At 36.9% G+C, this 16579-nt stretch overlaps 1 protein-coding gene across 1 annotated transcript in view; it reads left to right on the plus strand.

Moving 5' to 3' along the window:
• Positions 1–13189, plus strand: part of LOC136886384 (phenoloxidase 1) — a 104416-nt gene extending 91227 nt beyond the window's left edge. The window contains exon 13 of the mRNA XM_068230714.1: positions 12638–13189. Within this exon, the coding sequence (XP_068086815.1) occupies positions 12638–12847 (210 nt within the window). The 3' untranslated portion in view covers positions 12848–13189. The remainder of the gene's footprint in view (positions 1–12637) is intronic.
• The last annotated feature ends 3390 nt before the right edge of the window (positions 13190–16579 follow it).

Raw genomic sequence — 16579 nt, forward strand, 5'->3', positions numbered from 1 at the left:
GTTGTGATTGGTAATACGTTGACATGCTATTGTGGCAGTCTTCTTCTTCTTATGCATCGTAACAGTGTTTTGTTCAAGAGTGTATTAGTCAAGTGTTCATAATGGCAGTTTATTAGTCTGTGTGTGTATAATGTGTAAATAATTTGTAAATAAAAACAGTGTACACAATTCACAGCATTTTGTGTGTGCATCTTTGTGGATACATCACAGTTCTTCTGACTTATTTCAGATAGAATAATAGCAGAACACTGTTTGGTTCTTTTGAGAGGCATGGGTACATCTTATCTCCACTGCTTTTTTAATGCGTACTCTGAATTCATCATGAGAGAGGTATGGAGGTATTTCCATGGGAGTAGCAAACTGAACAATTGGAGGTATGCTGACAGTACATTTATTATAGCATTCAGCATTATAGAGCTTTGGAGCATTACAAACAGACTGGACTCGGTAAGCAAGGATTGTGGACCGATCACTCGTGAACGAGTATGAAGGTCTTTCTATGCAACACACTTCTCAGGGTGGCTCTTCAGACGGCTGGAAAGACCAGTCCATCAACTGCATATTCTTCCACAGTGTGAGCGGGTTTTAGAAGAGATCCCTTTGTTTGGACACTTTGCCAGACCTTCCTTTTAGCTCATCTTCTATCTTCAGATTGACAGCGAAGGTTTTCAAATTGTTCAGTTCCACTATTGAAGGCTTTCCTCCAAGCAGTGCGGTCATGAGTAAGAACTTCATGGTTGTTCAGGAGAATGGTACAGGGTGTAATGTTTTGTTTTATTACATCCTTAAAATGTCTTTGGGGCCATCAGATTTTTCTTTTGCCATCACTTAGCCCCTTCTCAGTGTCAACCGCTTATAAGCATCAAGGTTATTCGCAAGTTGCGTGAACTGCTTACAGGCGTCATCCAAGTTCATGTGTTTATTACAGATTGTGTCAACCGCTTATAAGCGTCAGAAATTTATAGACACTTCTGACATCTCTTGGCCTTATTTTCAACAAAGTACTACATTTTATTGGCATGGAATATCGTATTCCATGTAGAATTCATGTGGCTGTGCATACGTTTTCCGTTTAGTCAGCAGTCGAAGCAATATTGCTTCTGCGCTGTAATCCCGAGTATAAACAAACAAAGTTATTTTGCAGTTGATTTTGTCCGGCCCCATGGTGTAGGGGACAACGCGTCCGCCTGTCACCTCCTTGTCCCAGGTTCGATTCCTGGCCGGGTCAGGGGTTTTTAATTGTAATGATTGATATCCCTGGCCTGGGGACTGGGTGTTTGTGACGTCCTCAATGTTCCTTTTCTCACACACAACATTCCACACTACTGCCATTCCAATAACACGCAGGTTCATACAATATGGTGCCAGTAGGGGCAAAAGATCCACATGGGTCGACGCCCCGAACAAATAACATTAAAATTAAAAAATAAGAAAAAATCGCAATGATATTGAGCGAATGCTCTTGCTTTGCGATGAAAGTGAAGATGAAAGTGACAGTTATTATTCTGAACCGAGTGATGAATTCCACAATGACAAACATGAATGTAAAGAAATTGAAGACGTTCGGACTGACTGGGTTACATTAGGAGGGCTGCGCAAATGATTCGATTTTAACAGCGATAGTGGGATTCATGCTAACTTTAGGGATAATCCTGAACCATTGACAATATTTGAACATTTTATTAGTGATGAAAAATTATCTGAAGTTTAAAAAAAAAAAAATTTTTAATGCAACACATGGGAAATTTATGCTCAGTTAAGGGGTCAATTCTGAGTACAGCATTTGTTGCATATAATAAACTTCATATGGAATTTCATATTGATGTTGAATATTCACTTTTTAATAGATGTATTAGTTCCACCTTTCAATAAAAATCATGACTAAGGATAACAGGTCATATTAAAATGTAGGACATATCTCATCCATCATGTTCAGCTACATAAACTTCAGTTATGAAAACATACAGTATTATCCCTCTTTTACACTTTTCAAGGGACCCAGGAAAACTAGTGTAAATGGGGGGAAATGTAAATCATGAGAAACAACTTATATATGTAAAAATGCTCAGGAAGAGACTGTCAGCGTTACACAAATGCCTATTTATAGAGTATTTTAATCTCAATCATAATACAGTACTTACCTCAAATTAAGGTTCAGTGTAAATTAACTGTTGATAAACACTGCCTTTGTAATTCTTCTCATCCACTAACCAAGAGAAGGGTACCAGTAGGTAGTTACTGTGAGCTTGCATCCGGGAGATAGTGGGTTCGAATCCCACTCTTGGCAGCCCTGAAGATGGTTTTCCGTGGTTTCCCATTTTCACACCAGGAAAATGCTGGGGCTGTACCTTAATTAAGGCCACAGCTACTTCCTTCCAACTCCTAGCCCTTTCCTCTCCCATCGTCGCCACAAGACCTATCTGTGTTGGTGCGATGTAAAGCAAATACGATAAGATATCTATTAGGTTCAAACTTTTCAATACTAATTAGGTAGGTGTTTACGTTACAAATACCTTTTATTCAACTTTGGGACCGGTTTCGACATATATAATGTCATCATCAGCTATAAAAAGATCACAATATATAAGCAAAGACACAATCTGTAACTGACTAATCACACCATGTGTCATAACAGAAGAGTAACGGCTTAATTATTAAATCTGGTGCAGTGACACATTGAAGTAAACATAAAGTCTCTCATTATTCAAGGAATAAAAGAAGGTTCTTCAATATGTAGTCTTTGTGCATCCGTTCAATAGAAGGCTCCGATAGGCTTCCAAAGTAAAGAGTCATTTAAAACACACACACGTGATATGCGTCAACCAGAGTGTCGAGAACATATTTGAGTCACTTGTAATTTATACCTGATAAAATTTTAATACTAATGAATATGAAATCAGTCAGTGGTAAAAGACGTTAGTCTTGTGGGAAGGAGATATAAAATGTGGTAGGTCTAGAGGGGAGGAAGATTGGGGAAGAAAAAGATCTTATTAAGGGATTAGTAGATTTAAGGTGGGTCTTGTGAACAATGTGGTGGGGGTTTGTAACATGATAGGGTACTGTGTATCACAGTAAATATTGACCTCCTATTCAGAAGATTAAAATACTTAAATACTTTAATTAAAAAATCAAATAGAATATTAGTTTTTTCTGTGACTTCGTTCAGATTCGAATTGGAGTTGAAGAACTGAACTGAATGAAGCAATTTTCTGCGACATCAAGAATAGGGCCTTTGTCCATATTCATGAGCACCTCTATATCTTGTTGTATGTTGCTGAAGCTATGCTTTGAATCTTGAATGTGCTGGCCAACTGCCGAGTATCTATTATATTTTGTAGCATTAACATGTTCCATGTATCTGATTTTGAAGTTCCTCCCTGTTTGACCAATGTACGAGGATTGACAGTTTTGACATTGGAATCTGTAGACACCTGATTTTTGATAAATGTTATTCTTGTTAATAGAGCTGGTATTATATAAGATATCCATATTTCTATTGTTAGTTCGATATGCAATTTTGGTGTTGTGTTTCTTCAGAATATTTGTAACTACGTAAATATCTTCGTTGAATGTGAAGGTTGAAAAATAATCAGGTTTAATTTTCTCTCTAGTTAGAGTTGAATTTAGGCAAAATTTTCGTTTGTTGATAATGCGATCTATAAATGCATTGTCATAACTGTTATATTTGGCTATGAAGCGAATTGTATTCAATTCTTTATTTAGATTTACTGTATTAAGTGGTATACTGAATGCCCTGTCTACCATACTGTTGTAGGTAGCATACTAGTGTGCTTTGGGATGAAAAGAATTTTTCTTGATGGTAGTGGCTGTCTGTGTTGGTTTTCTGTAAATTTCGTATTCTATTGATGAAGGAAGTCTGTTTAATGTGAGATCCAGAAAATTTATGCTACTGTTGGTCTTAGATTCTAGAGTGAACTTTATCTGCAGATCAATATTGTTTAAATTGCTAAGAGTGGTGGCTGCATCAGTAATTCCTTCGTCAAGGATAACGAGTGTATCATCCACAAATCTGGCCCAAAATTTTATGTTTGCAAAGTCACTGCTGTTGTTAATTGCTGTATGCTCTAAATGGTCAATATATATCTCAGCTAAAATTCCTGAAGCCAGTGATCCCATAGCTAAGCCATCTTGTTGGTATATGCAATTATTGAAACTGAAGAAATTATTCTTAACCACTAATTTCAAGATTTTCATGAAATCCTGAACCTCAAGTTTACTGAGGTTGCTATATTTATTTAGATTGTTTTGGATTATAGGAAAGAGTTTTTAGTATTGATGCTTGGATACATATTCCAAACTTGTTGCTTTTCCAGAGGTCTTTATTATCAAATATACGTCCTCTTAGTCATCCGAAGGAGGTCCGAGCACATTTCGTGTGAACTTCAGCATCTAGATCAACTGCTGTTAGGGGAAGGCAATAACATTCCTTGTTTTTCTGCTGCTTTTTAATTGTTTCCTGGAGCAGATTGGTACAGCACATTGGTCTTATGGGTACTGATTTTAGAACCCTCTTTTTTTTTTTTTTGCTAGTTGCTTTATGTCACAGCGACATAGATAGGTCTTATGGCAACGATGGGATAGGAAAGGGCTAGGAGTGGAGTTGCATGGTTTGAAAATGGGAAACCACGGAAAACCATCTTCAGGGCTGCCGACATTGGGGTTCGAACCCACTATCTCCTGGATACAAGCTCACAGCTGCATGCCCCTAACTGCATGGCCAACTCACCCGGTGGAGTTTGACTGGTGTTTTTAAAAGTAGGAAATATCACAATATGAAGATAAAGTTGGAATTCAAGAGGACAAAGTGGGGCAAATATTTCATTATAGGAAGAGGATTTAGGGATTGGATTAATTTACCATGGGAAATGTTCAGTAAAATTCCAAATTCTTTGCAATTATTTTAGAAAAAGCTAGGTAAACAACAGATAGGGAATTTGCCACCTGGGTGACTGCCCTCAGTGGAGATCAGTGGCGATTGATTTAGAAAGCATCAAAAATACTCTGAAGTACTTCCTGAGACTGTGCAACAATGATGCTGTTGTCTGCAGCAGATGTAGTGCATTGGTTTTCAGCTTCTTCAAGTTGAAGAGTCCACCATCAGTGTGGTAAGTGGACTAGTAATCAACACACCTAAGACCAAAGTAATAATAATTGACCATGCTCCTTTGAACATGAAGGAATTGATGTGTTTTGAAGTATTCAAAGCGTTTATGTACCTTGGGTCACTAATATTGGAAATAGGAGGCTCTGACAAAGATGTAAAATAAATAATTAGTATCATTTGAAATGCAGCCTCTTGACTTACTAGAATGTGTAAAGACTCATCAATATAGTATCTCCAAATAATAAATTTAAGTTAATAATAACACTTTTGAGGCGTCTTTTCAAGTAAGTACCATTTGGATGTAGAAAAGAAAGTAATGCAATTTTTTTTTGCTTGTTGCATTACGTCGCACCAATACAGATAGGTCTTATGGCGACGATGGGACAGGAAAGGGCTAGGAGTGGGAAGGAAGCGGCCGTATCCTTAATTAAGGTACAGCCCCAACATTTGCCTGGTGTGAAAATGGGAAACCACGGAAAACCATTTTCAGGGCTGCCGACAGTGGGGTTCGAACCCACTATCTCCCGAATACTGGATACTGGCCACACTTAAGCGACTGCAGATATTGAGGTCGGTAATGCAATTTTTTAAACAATTTGTGTTTTACATGTAAGCCTGTACCTTAAACTACTTATCAACATAAGTTCCAAGCATATTAAGGCACTAGTCATGTCATAAAACCAGCTTCTGAATTCCATCCTCATAGAAATCTGCCACCTGATGTGCCAGCCACTGCAGCACGGTCGTTTTTGGGTCATCATCATCATCATCATCATCGTGGTGCTGACTTCCTAAATGCTTTTTCAAGTGCAGGAACAAACGGTAGTCACTAGACACTAGGTCAAGACTATACGTAGGATGATCAAATTGTCCCAAACCAAATGAAGTGATGAAGTCTCGTGTTCGATTAGCTGTGTGAATTACAAGTAACAACTCTCATTGTTGTTCCATATTGAAGATGACGTTAGGCATAGATATCAAGGATAATTTAATAAAAAACCACCTATTCAATACTTTCCACGTTTAATGTGGTTATTATTTACATGATTTTATGTAGACTTATTTTGGTCAGGTACATGTTTCACCCAATATTTTGGGCATCTTCAGCCTGTATACAACCTTTAGATCAAGGTTTGGGACCTTTTTAACCAATATAAACATACCAATATATACAATATATACAAACATTAATGAACTCTTAAGACGGGTAACATAAGTTCATACAGTTAAGTTTTTTGGTCCTAATCTCTTTAATTTGAAAAATGTCCAAAACTAAAATGGATCTTCTTTTTGGTAAAGAGGATTACATACCGGGGTTTATGTGACCCCTATATCATATCATGTTCTTGACGTACCGTGTCTGTTGACAGGATGTGTCGTCAACAATAAGTGGAGATTTGAACTGATTGTTGATTGTAGGTTGGTCAAGATTGAAAATATAAATTTAAATTAAATGTGTTTTAACTTGGCAGTTCTATTCTGGTTAACTTAAAATGTTCAAAAATGAAATGAAATGGATCTTCTTTTTTATCATAAGTCTTGAGAAAGGATGATATTAAAACTGGGGCTTATTTGACCCACGATTTTCATTTTCATGTTCTTGACATAACTAATATTTGAATGTGTTGTCATGCACAAGTGGAGATTTAAAAAACCGATTGTTGTAGGTAGACTGGTCAAGAACGTTGTTGTGAATGAAACTGTTAGCGTCTTGACTTTGGGTCTCATGTAACGTCAAGGAATTGACAAGAGTACAATATTAAGCTGTTTCTTAGTTTTAGGCTGCTGCTTAATTGAGAAGGAACATCCTAGACACTTGATACAGTCTTGTATGAATATTGTTCTCGTTGATGTGTTGCTTGGTCTTTGGGAGGGATCTTAAGAATATTTGTTCAATTCATACTAGATGGACCTGTCTGTTCTGGCAGCGCCTGTCTTATCAAAATTTCTTGTCAACTTAACTGTATTAACTTATGTTACCCGTCTTAAGAGTTCATTAATGTTTGTATATATTGAATATATTGGTATGTTTATATTGGTTAAAAAGGTCCCAAACCTTGACCTAAAGTTTGTATACAGGCTGAAGATGCCCAAAATAATGGGTGAAACATGTACTTGACCTAAATAAGTCTACATAAAACCGCATTAAACGTGGAAGGTATTGAATAGGTGGTTTTTTATTAAATTATCCTTGATATCTATGCCTAGCTGTGTGAAGTCGCGCATTATCATGGAGTAAAGGAATCCCCCTTGTGAGAATGCCATGTGTTTGTTTTGGATTGCGTGAACACAATGTCTGATAATTTAAGCATCCTGACACTATTTCATAAAGTACACTCCTTGAAATTTAAGGCAACTCATAAGTTAATGACGAAATCGTAAAGTGTCTGTTTTCTTGAACCTTTGCATCAACGTTATGCACCAAGTCTTCAGTAATGACAGACGATCGCCCTCTAGGTGCGCTTCTCTTCGCGGACATTAGTAACGCCTTCTTTAAATGCTCTAACCCATTTTCTTACCATTCCTTTGCTCATAGTAGTGTGTTCTCCATACATTTCACTAATCTGCCAATGAATTTCAACAGTTTTCACGCACTTTCCATGTAGAAAATGAATCACAGCACGTACTTCACACTCGGCGAATCCGTTAATTGTCAGAGGCATTTTCAATGCGCACAAAAAAAAAAAAAAAAAAATTACAGGCGAATGCTTCCATAATGGCGTTTGTGGCTAGCCTACAGGTGTATGTACTGAGGCCGCATGCTCTGAACGATGACAAAAGCGCTGCAATGGCCATATTTAAAAATGGTAATTACTTAAAAAACATGCTTCATACATTTCCCATAACTACAAAAACCTTGACCAAGTACATCACAGTGCAAAAGATAATAGACGCCTTTGAAATGTGGGTGTATAGACTGATGCTTAGAATACCAGCGATACAGCACTGGACTAATGTATCAATTTTAAAATAACTGATATTTTGTACACGTTCATTCAGACATCACCTCAACTTGAATAGACCATGCAAGGGACTGGAGGAAAGAGAATTACATTTACTTTTCATAGAAGAGGGATATATCGGTGTGCAAAAAATTCATTCTCAGTTTCTATATTGACGGCCGCATTTTATCATACACGCTGTTCAAAGAAAAAAGGTCCACAAATACAACAAGAAACTCCTCCAGTTGGGCATATTTTAATTATTTTAATCAGTATTGGACTACAGCCACCTAGATAGACCATAAAGATCATCAATCTCATTTTAGAATCTCATCAAGGCTGTAAAACAATACGTCATATTTTGAAAAACTTTTAATATGTCACACAGAATTTCTCCATATATAAGTTTTTATCCGTATTCCTCATTTAGGATCATTTAAGTTGACTTGTTTCCATCTATATTTCCTGACATGGGATCAAGACATGTCCTATTCTCACTAGGTTTTATGAGTGTACAAACCATTTAGATTTAGGGTTGCCAGGCTGAGTGGCTCAGACGGATAAGGCGCTGGTCTTCTGAGCCCAACTTAGCAAGTTCGATCCTGGCTCAGTTCGATGGTATTTGAAGGTGCTCAAATACGTCAGCCTGGTGTTGGTGGATTTACTAGCATGTAAAAGAACTCCTGCATGGACAGAATCCCGGCTCCTCGGCGTCTTTGAAAACTGTTGAAGTAGTTAGTGGGAGGTAAAAACAACAACATTATTATGTTTTAGTGGTTTGTATTAGAACTATATTGAACAGGTGGACCAATATAAATATATTCTTCTAAGAAAAAACCTACAAACTGTTTTTCAGTCAGTGACCAGGTCAGGGATGGAATGAATGAAGCTCCCATCTTGCAGCGAGGATAGGAATTGTGCCAGCTGCCGAGGCCTGCCACACTCCTCTGGGGCAATGATTAACAACTGACAGATGAAATGAAATGATATTGGAGAGTGTTGCTGGAATGAAAGATGACAGAGCACAGCACAAATCTCACATGGAGTGACCAGGATTTGAACCATAGTATCCGGTGGTGAGAGGCCAGCGTGCTGCCGCCTGAGCCACAGAGCCCAATTCTTCTAAGAATTGTATTTAAAAAAATTGTTAAGTCAGTATGGAACCAAGTATGAAATTCAATACTGTAATACTAGATTGCATGCCAAAAGCCTGGATTCAATTCAATACGGTGTTCATATGCAGCGAGGGCATGTGACACTGTTGATGGTGATTCGTCCGTCGGATGGAGATGTTAAGCTTTGCTTTGCCTTGGTGCTATTCGACAGTAATAGGCTATGTACCGGCACTGGGTTTCACCTTATCCCTTTCTGCTGTCATATATCATGTCACTCATTTAATCTCATTAACTCCTCTGATGATGTTGACATTGGAAAGGGTATCCGGTCATAAAAACTTGCTACGAAGATTCATTTCACTTCATACCCGATCCAATAGAGAAATGAGATGAACGAGTCGCTTCTGAACTGATCTTGATGTTCTGCAGGCGATAAAGACTGTTCCATTCACACCATCCAGAAAACAGGTGCTGTTCCACGGATACTACAGCATTCACATCGCTGGTAATGCTTTCTACACAATGCTGAAGACTACCCTGATTGATTGATTGATTGATTGATTGATTGATTGATTGATTGATTGATTGATTGATTGATTGATTGATTGATTGATTGATTGATTGATTGATTGATTGATTTGTTTGTTTGTTTGTGTTTATTTATTTATTTATTTATTTACATAACTCTACATACAAACAAAAAAAAATATAACAAACAATATAACACTTCAAACAATCAACCAATCTCAAAAACAGTTCAAAACTCAAATCTAAACTGTCCAACCATTGTACAACCCTGTCAGAAGCGCACACAAACTCCTTCAACTGACTGGAATATGACCTCCTTGGACATTCAATGACAATATGACGGATGGTCTGTTTCTTCTCACCACAGTTGCACTCAGGGGAGGAGCACATACCCCACTTATGCAACAATGACCCACTTCGTCCATGATCGGTACAGATTCTGTTGAGACGATCCCAAGTTCTTCTGAGGGACTGTAGGCACTTCAAAGAGAAATCTCTTATGTATCACTTATAATCAACCCATTGAGCCCAATATATTTGTTGGACTGAAACTGTATTGATTATTTTGAAGAAAACAGAATGACGCTTCACATGATGAGAAATTTCTTACTTACAAGAACATTAAAGATTTAAATATGCATGAAAACAACATATCATGAATTAACCAATGCTAGATCACAACTGACATTCTTCTCTGTAGCTGAAAAGTGTGAGGTAAGCTTCAAAACACCCTTCAAAGTGCAGGGAAACCTGACATTTTTGGGAGAACCACATCATTTCAGCTCCCTTCTTGTCTTTTGAGCACCGAGCTCAATAGCTGCAGTCGCTTAAGTGCGGTCAGTATCCAGTATTCGGGAGATAGTAGGTTCGAACCCCACTGTCGCCAGCCCTGAAGATGGTTTTCCGTGGTTTCCCATTTTCACACCAGGCTGGGGCTGTACCTTAATTAAGGCCACGGCCGATTCCTTCCCACTCCTAGGCCTTCCCTGTCCAATCGTCGCCATAAGACCTATCTGTGTCAGTGCGACGTAAAGCAAGTAGCAAAAAAAATGTCTTTTGAGCTAACTATACAGATTCTGGAAGGGAATTACTGTGCCACAGTGGGAAGAATACGAATAGTGAAATGAATCCAGTTCCTGGATTTCAACCTAATGGGGTCGTCAGCCAGTGAAGGTCTCCCTGAAATTCTCTGCACTGGAGGGAGGACTGTAACGGCTGATAATTCCTTCAGCTACATTTACTCTGAAATCAGTGTAGTGCATCCTTCTTCCAACAATACTCTGGTATACAGCATAGGAATTGAATAACGTCATGACCAACTACATTCACACCACAAACCGTGGAACAAGGAATACATTTATTTTATTAGCATCATGGGTCCATACTCAGTCCACCTGCTGAGCTGTAACATCTCCTTGTACTTTTTCTTCAATTTTTATGTCATTTGGTTCATCAGAACTGTTACTAGTACTGCTCACGCTACTACTAATTTCACTGATAAAATTACATTCCTAATTATCATTACTTTCTAAATGGGGTTGTATATTGTTAACTTTCCGTCGTTTACTGGCAGCTATGTTGTTTTTAAGTGAATTTCAAAGTCTAGAGATAGCTCACTTCAAACTAACATTACCAAACACACTATCAATATATGAAGGGAATTTAGTATATAATGAAACACATTTTTTTCTAAAAGCATGTTGGGTTTATTGAGGATTCAAATACACAACGTTATTCCCCAATCCTTTCACTACAATACCCTATTTTTCAAAATAATCTCCGTTCAATGCTACGGCCTACGCCACCGAAATGTGAGGGCCTGTATACTTGCATGATACAACTTGACTGATCGATGTCGGAGTCAACGTCATGCTGCATCGATAACTTCCCCATCATCCACGTAATGCTTCCCGCAGAGTGCATCCCTCATTGGGCCAAACAGATGAAAGTCAGAAGGCGCGAGATCAGGGCTGTAGGGTGTTTGAGGAAGAACAGTCCACTGAAGTTTGCTCGACCTTGTTGTGATGATGAAACATGCCTCGCCCAATGACTCTCCGTGCTTTTGTTCACTGCCAGGTCTCCGTAGACATTATACAAGCACCAAACGAAACTCAAGAGCTGCTCTCTGTTTGGTATGTACCTCGGAAAGTAATGAAACTCTACGAGATGAATCGGGAATATTCAAAGATGTCCCAAACAAAATTCCAATTGTTTAGACCGAAATTGGCCGAGAAATAAAATGTGTTACATTATATATTGAACGTTCCTTGTATATTAGCAAAGAGCATATAACATTGGAGAAAAAGAGTCCCTACACAAATCACAAATGCAACTCGCTCTGCCATCTCTTGAGGAAAAGTTTAATTACGTAGTAAATTGAGACAACGGAACAGTTCTGTGGTCCGGCATTCGGTCCACCAAGACAAAGCCTGGAACGGTTCCATGGCTCAGGCCCAGTGAGTTATTAAAGAAGGAGCCTTCATACCTTTAACCATACCCAAGTTACACTGGAACAAAGATACAGGCAAACATCACCCCCACTAATAGTTTTTGTTGTTGGTATGATGATGATGGTGATGGTGATGATTTTTTTCTTTTTTTCCTTTCATTTTATGACCACACAGGATCAATTTAATCAGTCCATTATCCAAATCTATTTGAAGGGACTGTTCAGACCTAGCAGCTCTGCAAGTAATTTTTAATGTGTTCTAAATTTTGTGCCCTTTCCGGTGTTGAAAATATTCTTGTTGTGAGTTTCTTTCTTTTGAGTGTGTAGCAGAAGTTTGTGTCTTGGGTATTTTGTTCAATTTTATCTTATCTTTGGTGTCTTCTTCTGGTGAAAGGCCAATTTCCTTCATTATTATTATTATTATTATTGTTGTTAAATTGGTTGTCTCATATTAATTTTTCTTTATTTTGTCCTCTAGGTAGAACAGGATGCTCCAACGAGCGAGTGCAAGAACGCTATGAGTTACTGTGGTATTCGCAATAGAAAGTATCCCGATGCTCGTGCCATGGGATTTCCTTTTGACCGCAATGCTAGAGAAGGTGCCAATACCCTACAAGAATTCCTCACTCCTAATATGAAAGTTGTTGATGTAAAGATATTCCATGAAGGAAAGACTGCTTCAGACTAGATTGTATTTCCATGAGAATTATGAGCTACTAATAGTAAAAGGTGAGGTTTAGTTGATTTGTAAGTAGCATTGGGTCCAGATGATCATGCCCTTATAATCATGATCTTAAAAATACATATGTGCTGTATGTCTCAAAAACAGTTAGGGGAGGATGGGGGAATGGTATCACCTTAAGGATAAAGTCATTTTGTGTTAATATAGTTTAATGTAGTAAGTAACAAAATACATAGTATAGTTCCTTATCATAATAGTTTGTGCAGTACTAAGTATAATTAGTTTTTATACATAATTTATATGTAATTAGTGTGTTTTACTAATATACAGTATTTCCCATAAATAGAACTATAGTTGTGGCAGATCTTTGTAAAGATGATCCTGTATCTGTTGTTAGATGCAACACCTAATTGTTACGATTTTGTACTTAATTCTCAGAATTGTCACGCTTGAAAAAGTACATTTTTGCATCTATACAGTAACAGTAGGAGTTGTTTTGAAAATTTATATTGATTACATTTTGTTCTGCAGTTTGTGTGCCCTAAGTGACTTAAGTCCATGCATGTGTGTTTATATAACAAAGGATGTTCAATAGTGACAATATTGACCAGAGTCCATAGATATTATCAAGAACTGAATAGGTTACTCAAAAAAACATTTCAGTGTTTTCAGAAATGGAACTGACTCTTTGCCTTTTTTTAACATTGTTTCCTTAATGACTGAAGATGTCTTTTTAAAAAGATGAAACATGGACTGACAATGTTATCCTGTTAAGGAATAAATCAATTTGGTATTGTAAAGGTGGAATTTCCTTAAAAAAAAAAAGAACCATAACACTTGTTAAGGTTGACAATACAGGCTTATAAATGAAGTTCTTTTATGTAATATGGTTCCTATGAAGAGATAGATAATTGTAAATAACAGATAATTATGGCTGCACTGACAGCTTTGCCTTTAGGGAATAATGATGATGATGAGAATGATAATGATACTTCTCCACTGCTCACCAGTCCTCATATCCTTGCACACCTCTAAATATGCTGGGCATCCTAGACACTTACTAATAAGTGATTTAAATTGTCTCAGAGCCTAAAACAACATATGCATGCCATGGTTAAGAAACTGGAAAGATTTGTTGACAATTAAGTGTACTTTGTGTGGAAATCCTTATTTACAAAGGAAAACCTCTTCATACAAAGGAAGATGAAAAATGACAAAATAATAATAATAATAATAATAATAATAATAATAATAATAATAATAATAATAATAATAATAATAATAATAATAATAATAATAATAATAATAATAATAATAATAATAATTGTACCGGGCGGTACACCTCCACAACGCAAATTCAAATATTGCGCCAGTTGAAACTCCTCTACAGGAGAACGCCTGAACTTCAACAAACTGTACTAATTCAAAGGTTTCTATAAATTTTGAAGTGTTCTGAACTGTGTCTATTTTGATTTGTGTTTGTTTGCTCCATATCAAGAAATTTGAACATTCTCTAACAGATGTCTCTACCAAAACTAATATCGCACTCTGGTGTAAAGGAATGTACCTTCCTGAAGAAATTTTGTATTCATAAGTTTTGTCGTAACTAAATTTCGTTCTGTCAGTTGTAGGTTGGCAATATAATCCTTCCTTTCCGCTTGTTTTGAATGTAGCCAATCAGGAATTTCTGTCATTAATTTTCCACCAATAAGGTCTTTCTTCTTCGTCTGGTGTATTGGTTTTGCTGTTATACAATAAAATTTTGTGGGCGGGTTGTAATCATTCATGAAACGTCTCGAATTTTCCGCGAGGGTATATAAACTGCTGATTTTCTGGTCTCCTGGCCACTTCAGTAACATCTCTCCTAGTGTGATTATGTAGCAGGGGGTGGGAAGCGCCTCTTTCTTTGGGCAGCAGTTCATTCATAAGGTAATGGCCATTTAATAACTTCATTTCTCGCTAGCTCAGCAGTTTAACCCTCGGGGCAGGTTCGAATCTTTTCGCATGTAACCTATCTTTAAAATGTAATAGACACTTGGTAAAACTTCGTCTCTTTAACTATAAATTGGGATAGAGAGTGCTAACCCTCTCGAGCTCCCACTCCTATTGTTTTGAGGTGACCTTGTTTTCACAACTGTTTCTTCCTTTCTTAATGTAATAAAGTCTTCTTATACAAGTCACCTCTTTAGTATAGGATTAGCCCTTGTGTATGCGGCCTAGTGACAAGTAGGTTTTAAAAGTGTATTAGGAGTGCAAGTTACGCCTCCAGTCAAGTTAGTATTTTGAGCCATGTAATTAACCTGCTTCTTTACTGAATAGGCCCAGTAGGTTGGGTATTTATTACCCCTGTTCTTGGTATGCCTTAAGGGCAGTTTGAAGTATAGTTTGTTGTGGCCTTTGATGGGCTTGAACCTTGAGAGCGGGTTTGCTCTTTTTTAAATTTGGTTTCTGTGTGCCTTGAGGAGGCTTAATATGGTAATCAGGAGCCAGTGCTCCTTGGCATGATTGGGGTTTTCTGCCCCTTTGTTTGAACTTGGTATATAGGTAAAATTGGGCTTATAGCTCAAGGTTCGTGAGTGTCGGGCTCGAAGCCCAAATTTTGTAATGAACTAAAATTGTACTTTCTTAATTTGTTGATCTGCTACTTGGTACCTGTTATATTCTGTTATTTATTTATCTTGAAAAGAAAATATAACCTTTGTTAAAGTTTTAAATTAACTTTAATTTCGTAAGTTGAGACCTATTCCACCCAGCACCATCTTTCACCTCTGCTGGTCCACGGGTAACCCCGTAACAATAATAATAATAATAAAAATGAATTAGGAAAATAAGCGTGAACACTTAATAATAATAAAATAAATAGGGAAAATAGAAAAATATCAATGTTGCGACAGTTTCACATCTAAGCTTTGGAAATGAGACAGTTAACTCATCAAACACGCAAAATCAAACCATACCCAAGTAATCATAATTTACAGGCCTAACAACGACAACTACAGAAAGGATGGTGGAATGTTAAGGAGCCCTATTGAGGTCCACGGGAAGGTATGACGTTATGGGGAAGAAAAGTTTCACAATGTTCACTCTCAACTCTTACTTATTAACAAAATGAAAAGATACAATTCCAAATGAAACAAAACAAATAAATGACAGAGTAGCTGCTACTCAGCACACTAAAACGATATTTAAATAGACTTACAAAAGAAGTTCACAGATGAATGGAGGCATCCTCGAAAGAAACAAAATTACAATAATTTATTCAAGAAAGAATGTTACATTTACTTTTAATTACAAATTACAGTAACTCCAGCAACATCGAGAACAAGTAAAATGTTCATAACATAGGCAATTATCAACTGTAGAAAATTGTTAATATAGATAACGAAGTTTCAATGACAATCATACAAGTCAAGCAACATTAAATCATTGAATCATTACAAATTAGCCAGCTCTCAAAAGGTTTTTAAAAATAATTTTAAAGGATGTTCACCAGAGGAGTTTCGTCAATAAAATGTTAGAGATAGATTTTAGACAAATATGTTTTAACTTAAAGACATAATTTTATTGTTATATGACTTGTAAAATATTATAAGATTTGTCAAATAGGTTTACAAGCATAACCTTAATCCAATAGAATAGATTCATGATCTTATATAACCTTAAGTAAATAATAATAGGCTGATGATGCTCATGAAAGAGGAGCAAAACATGTACCATATCAACAACTTAATAAATATG

This window comes from Anabrus simplex, chromosome X (genome assembly GCF_040414725.1).
Source record: "Anabrus simplex isolate iqAnaSimp1 chromosome X, ASM4041472v1, whole genome shotgun sequence".
NCBI lineage: Eukaryota > Metazoa > Arthropoda > Insecta > Orthoptera > Tettigoniidae > Anabrus > Anabrus simplex.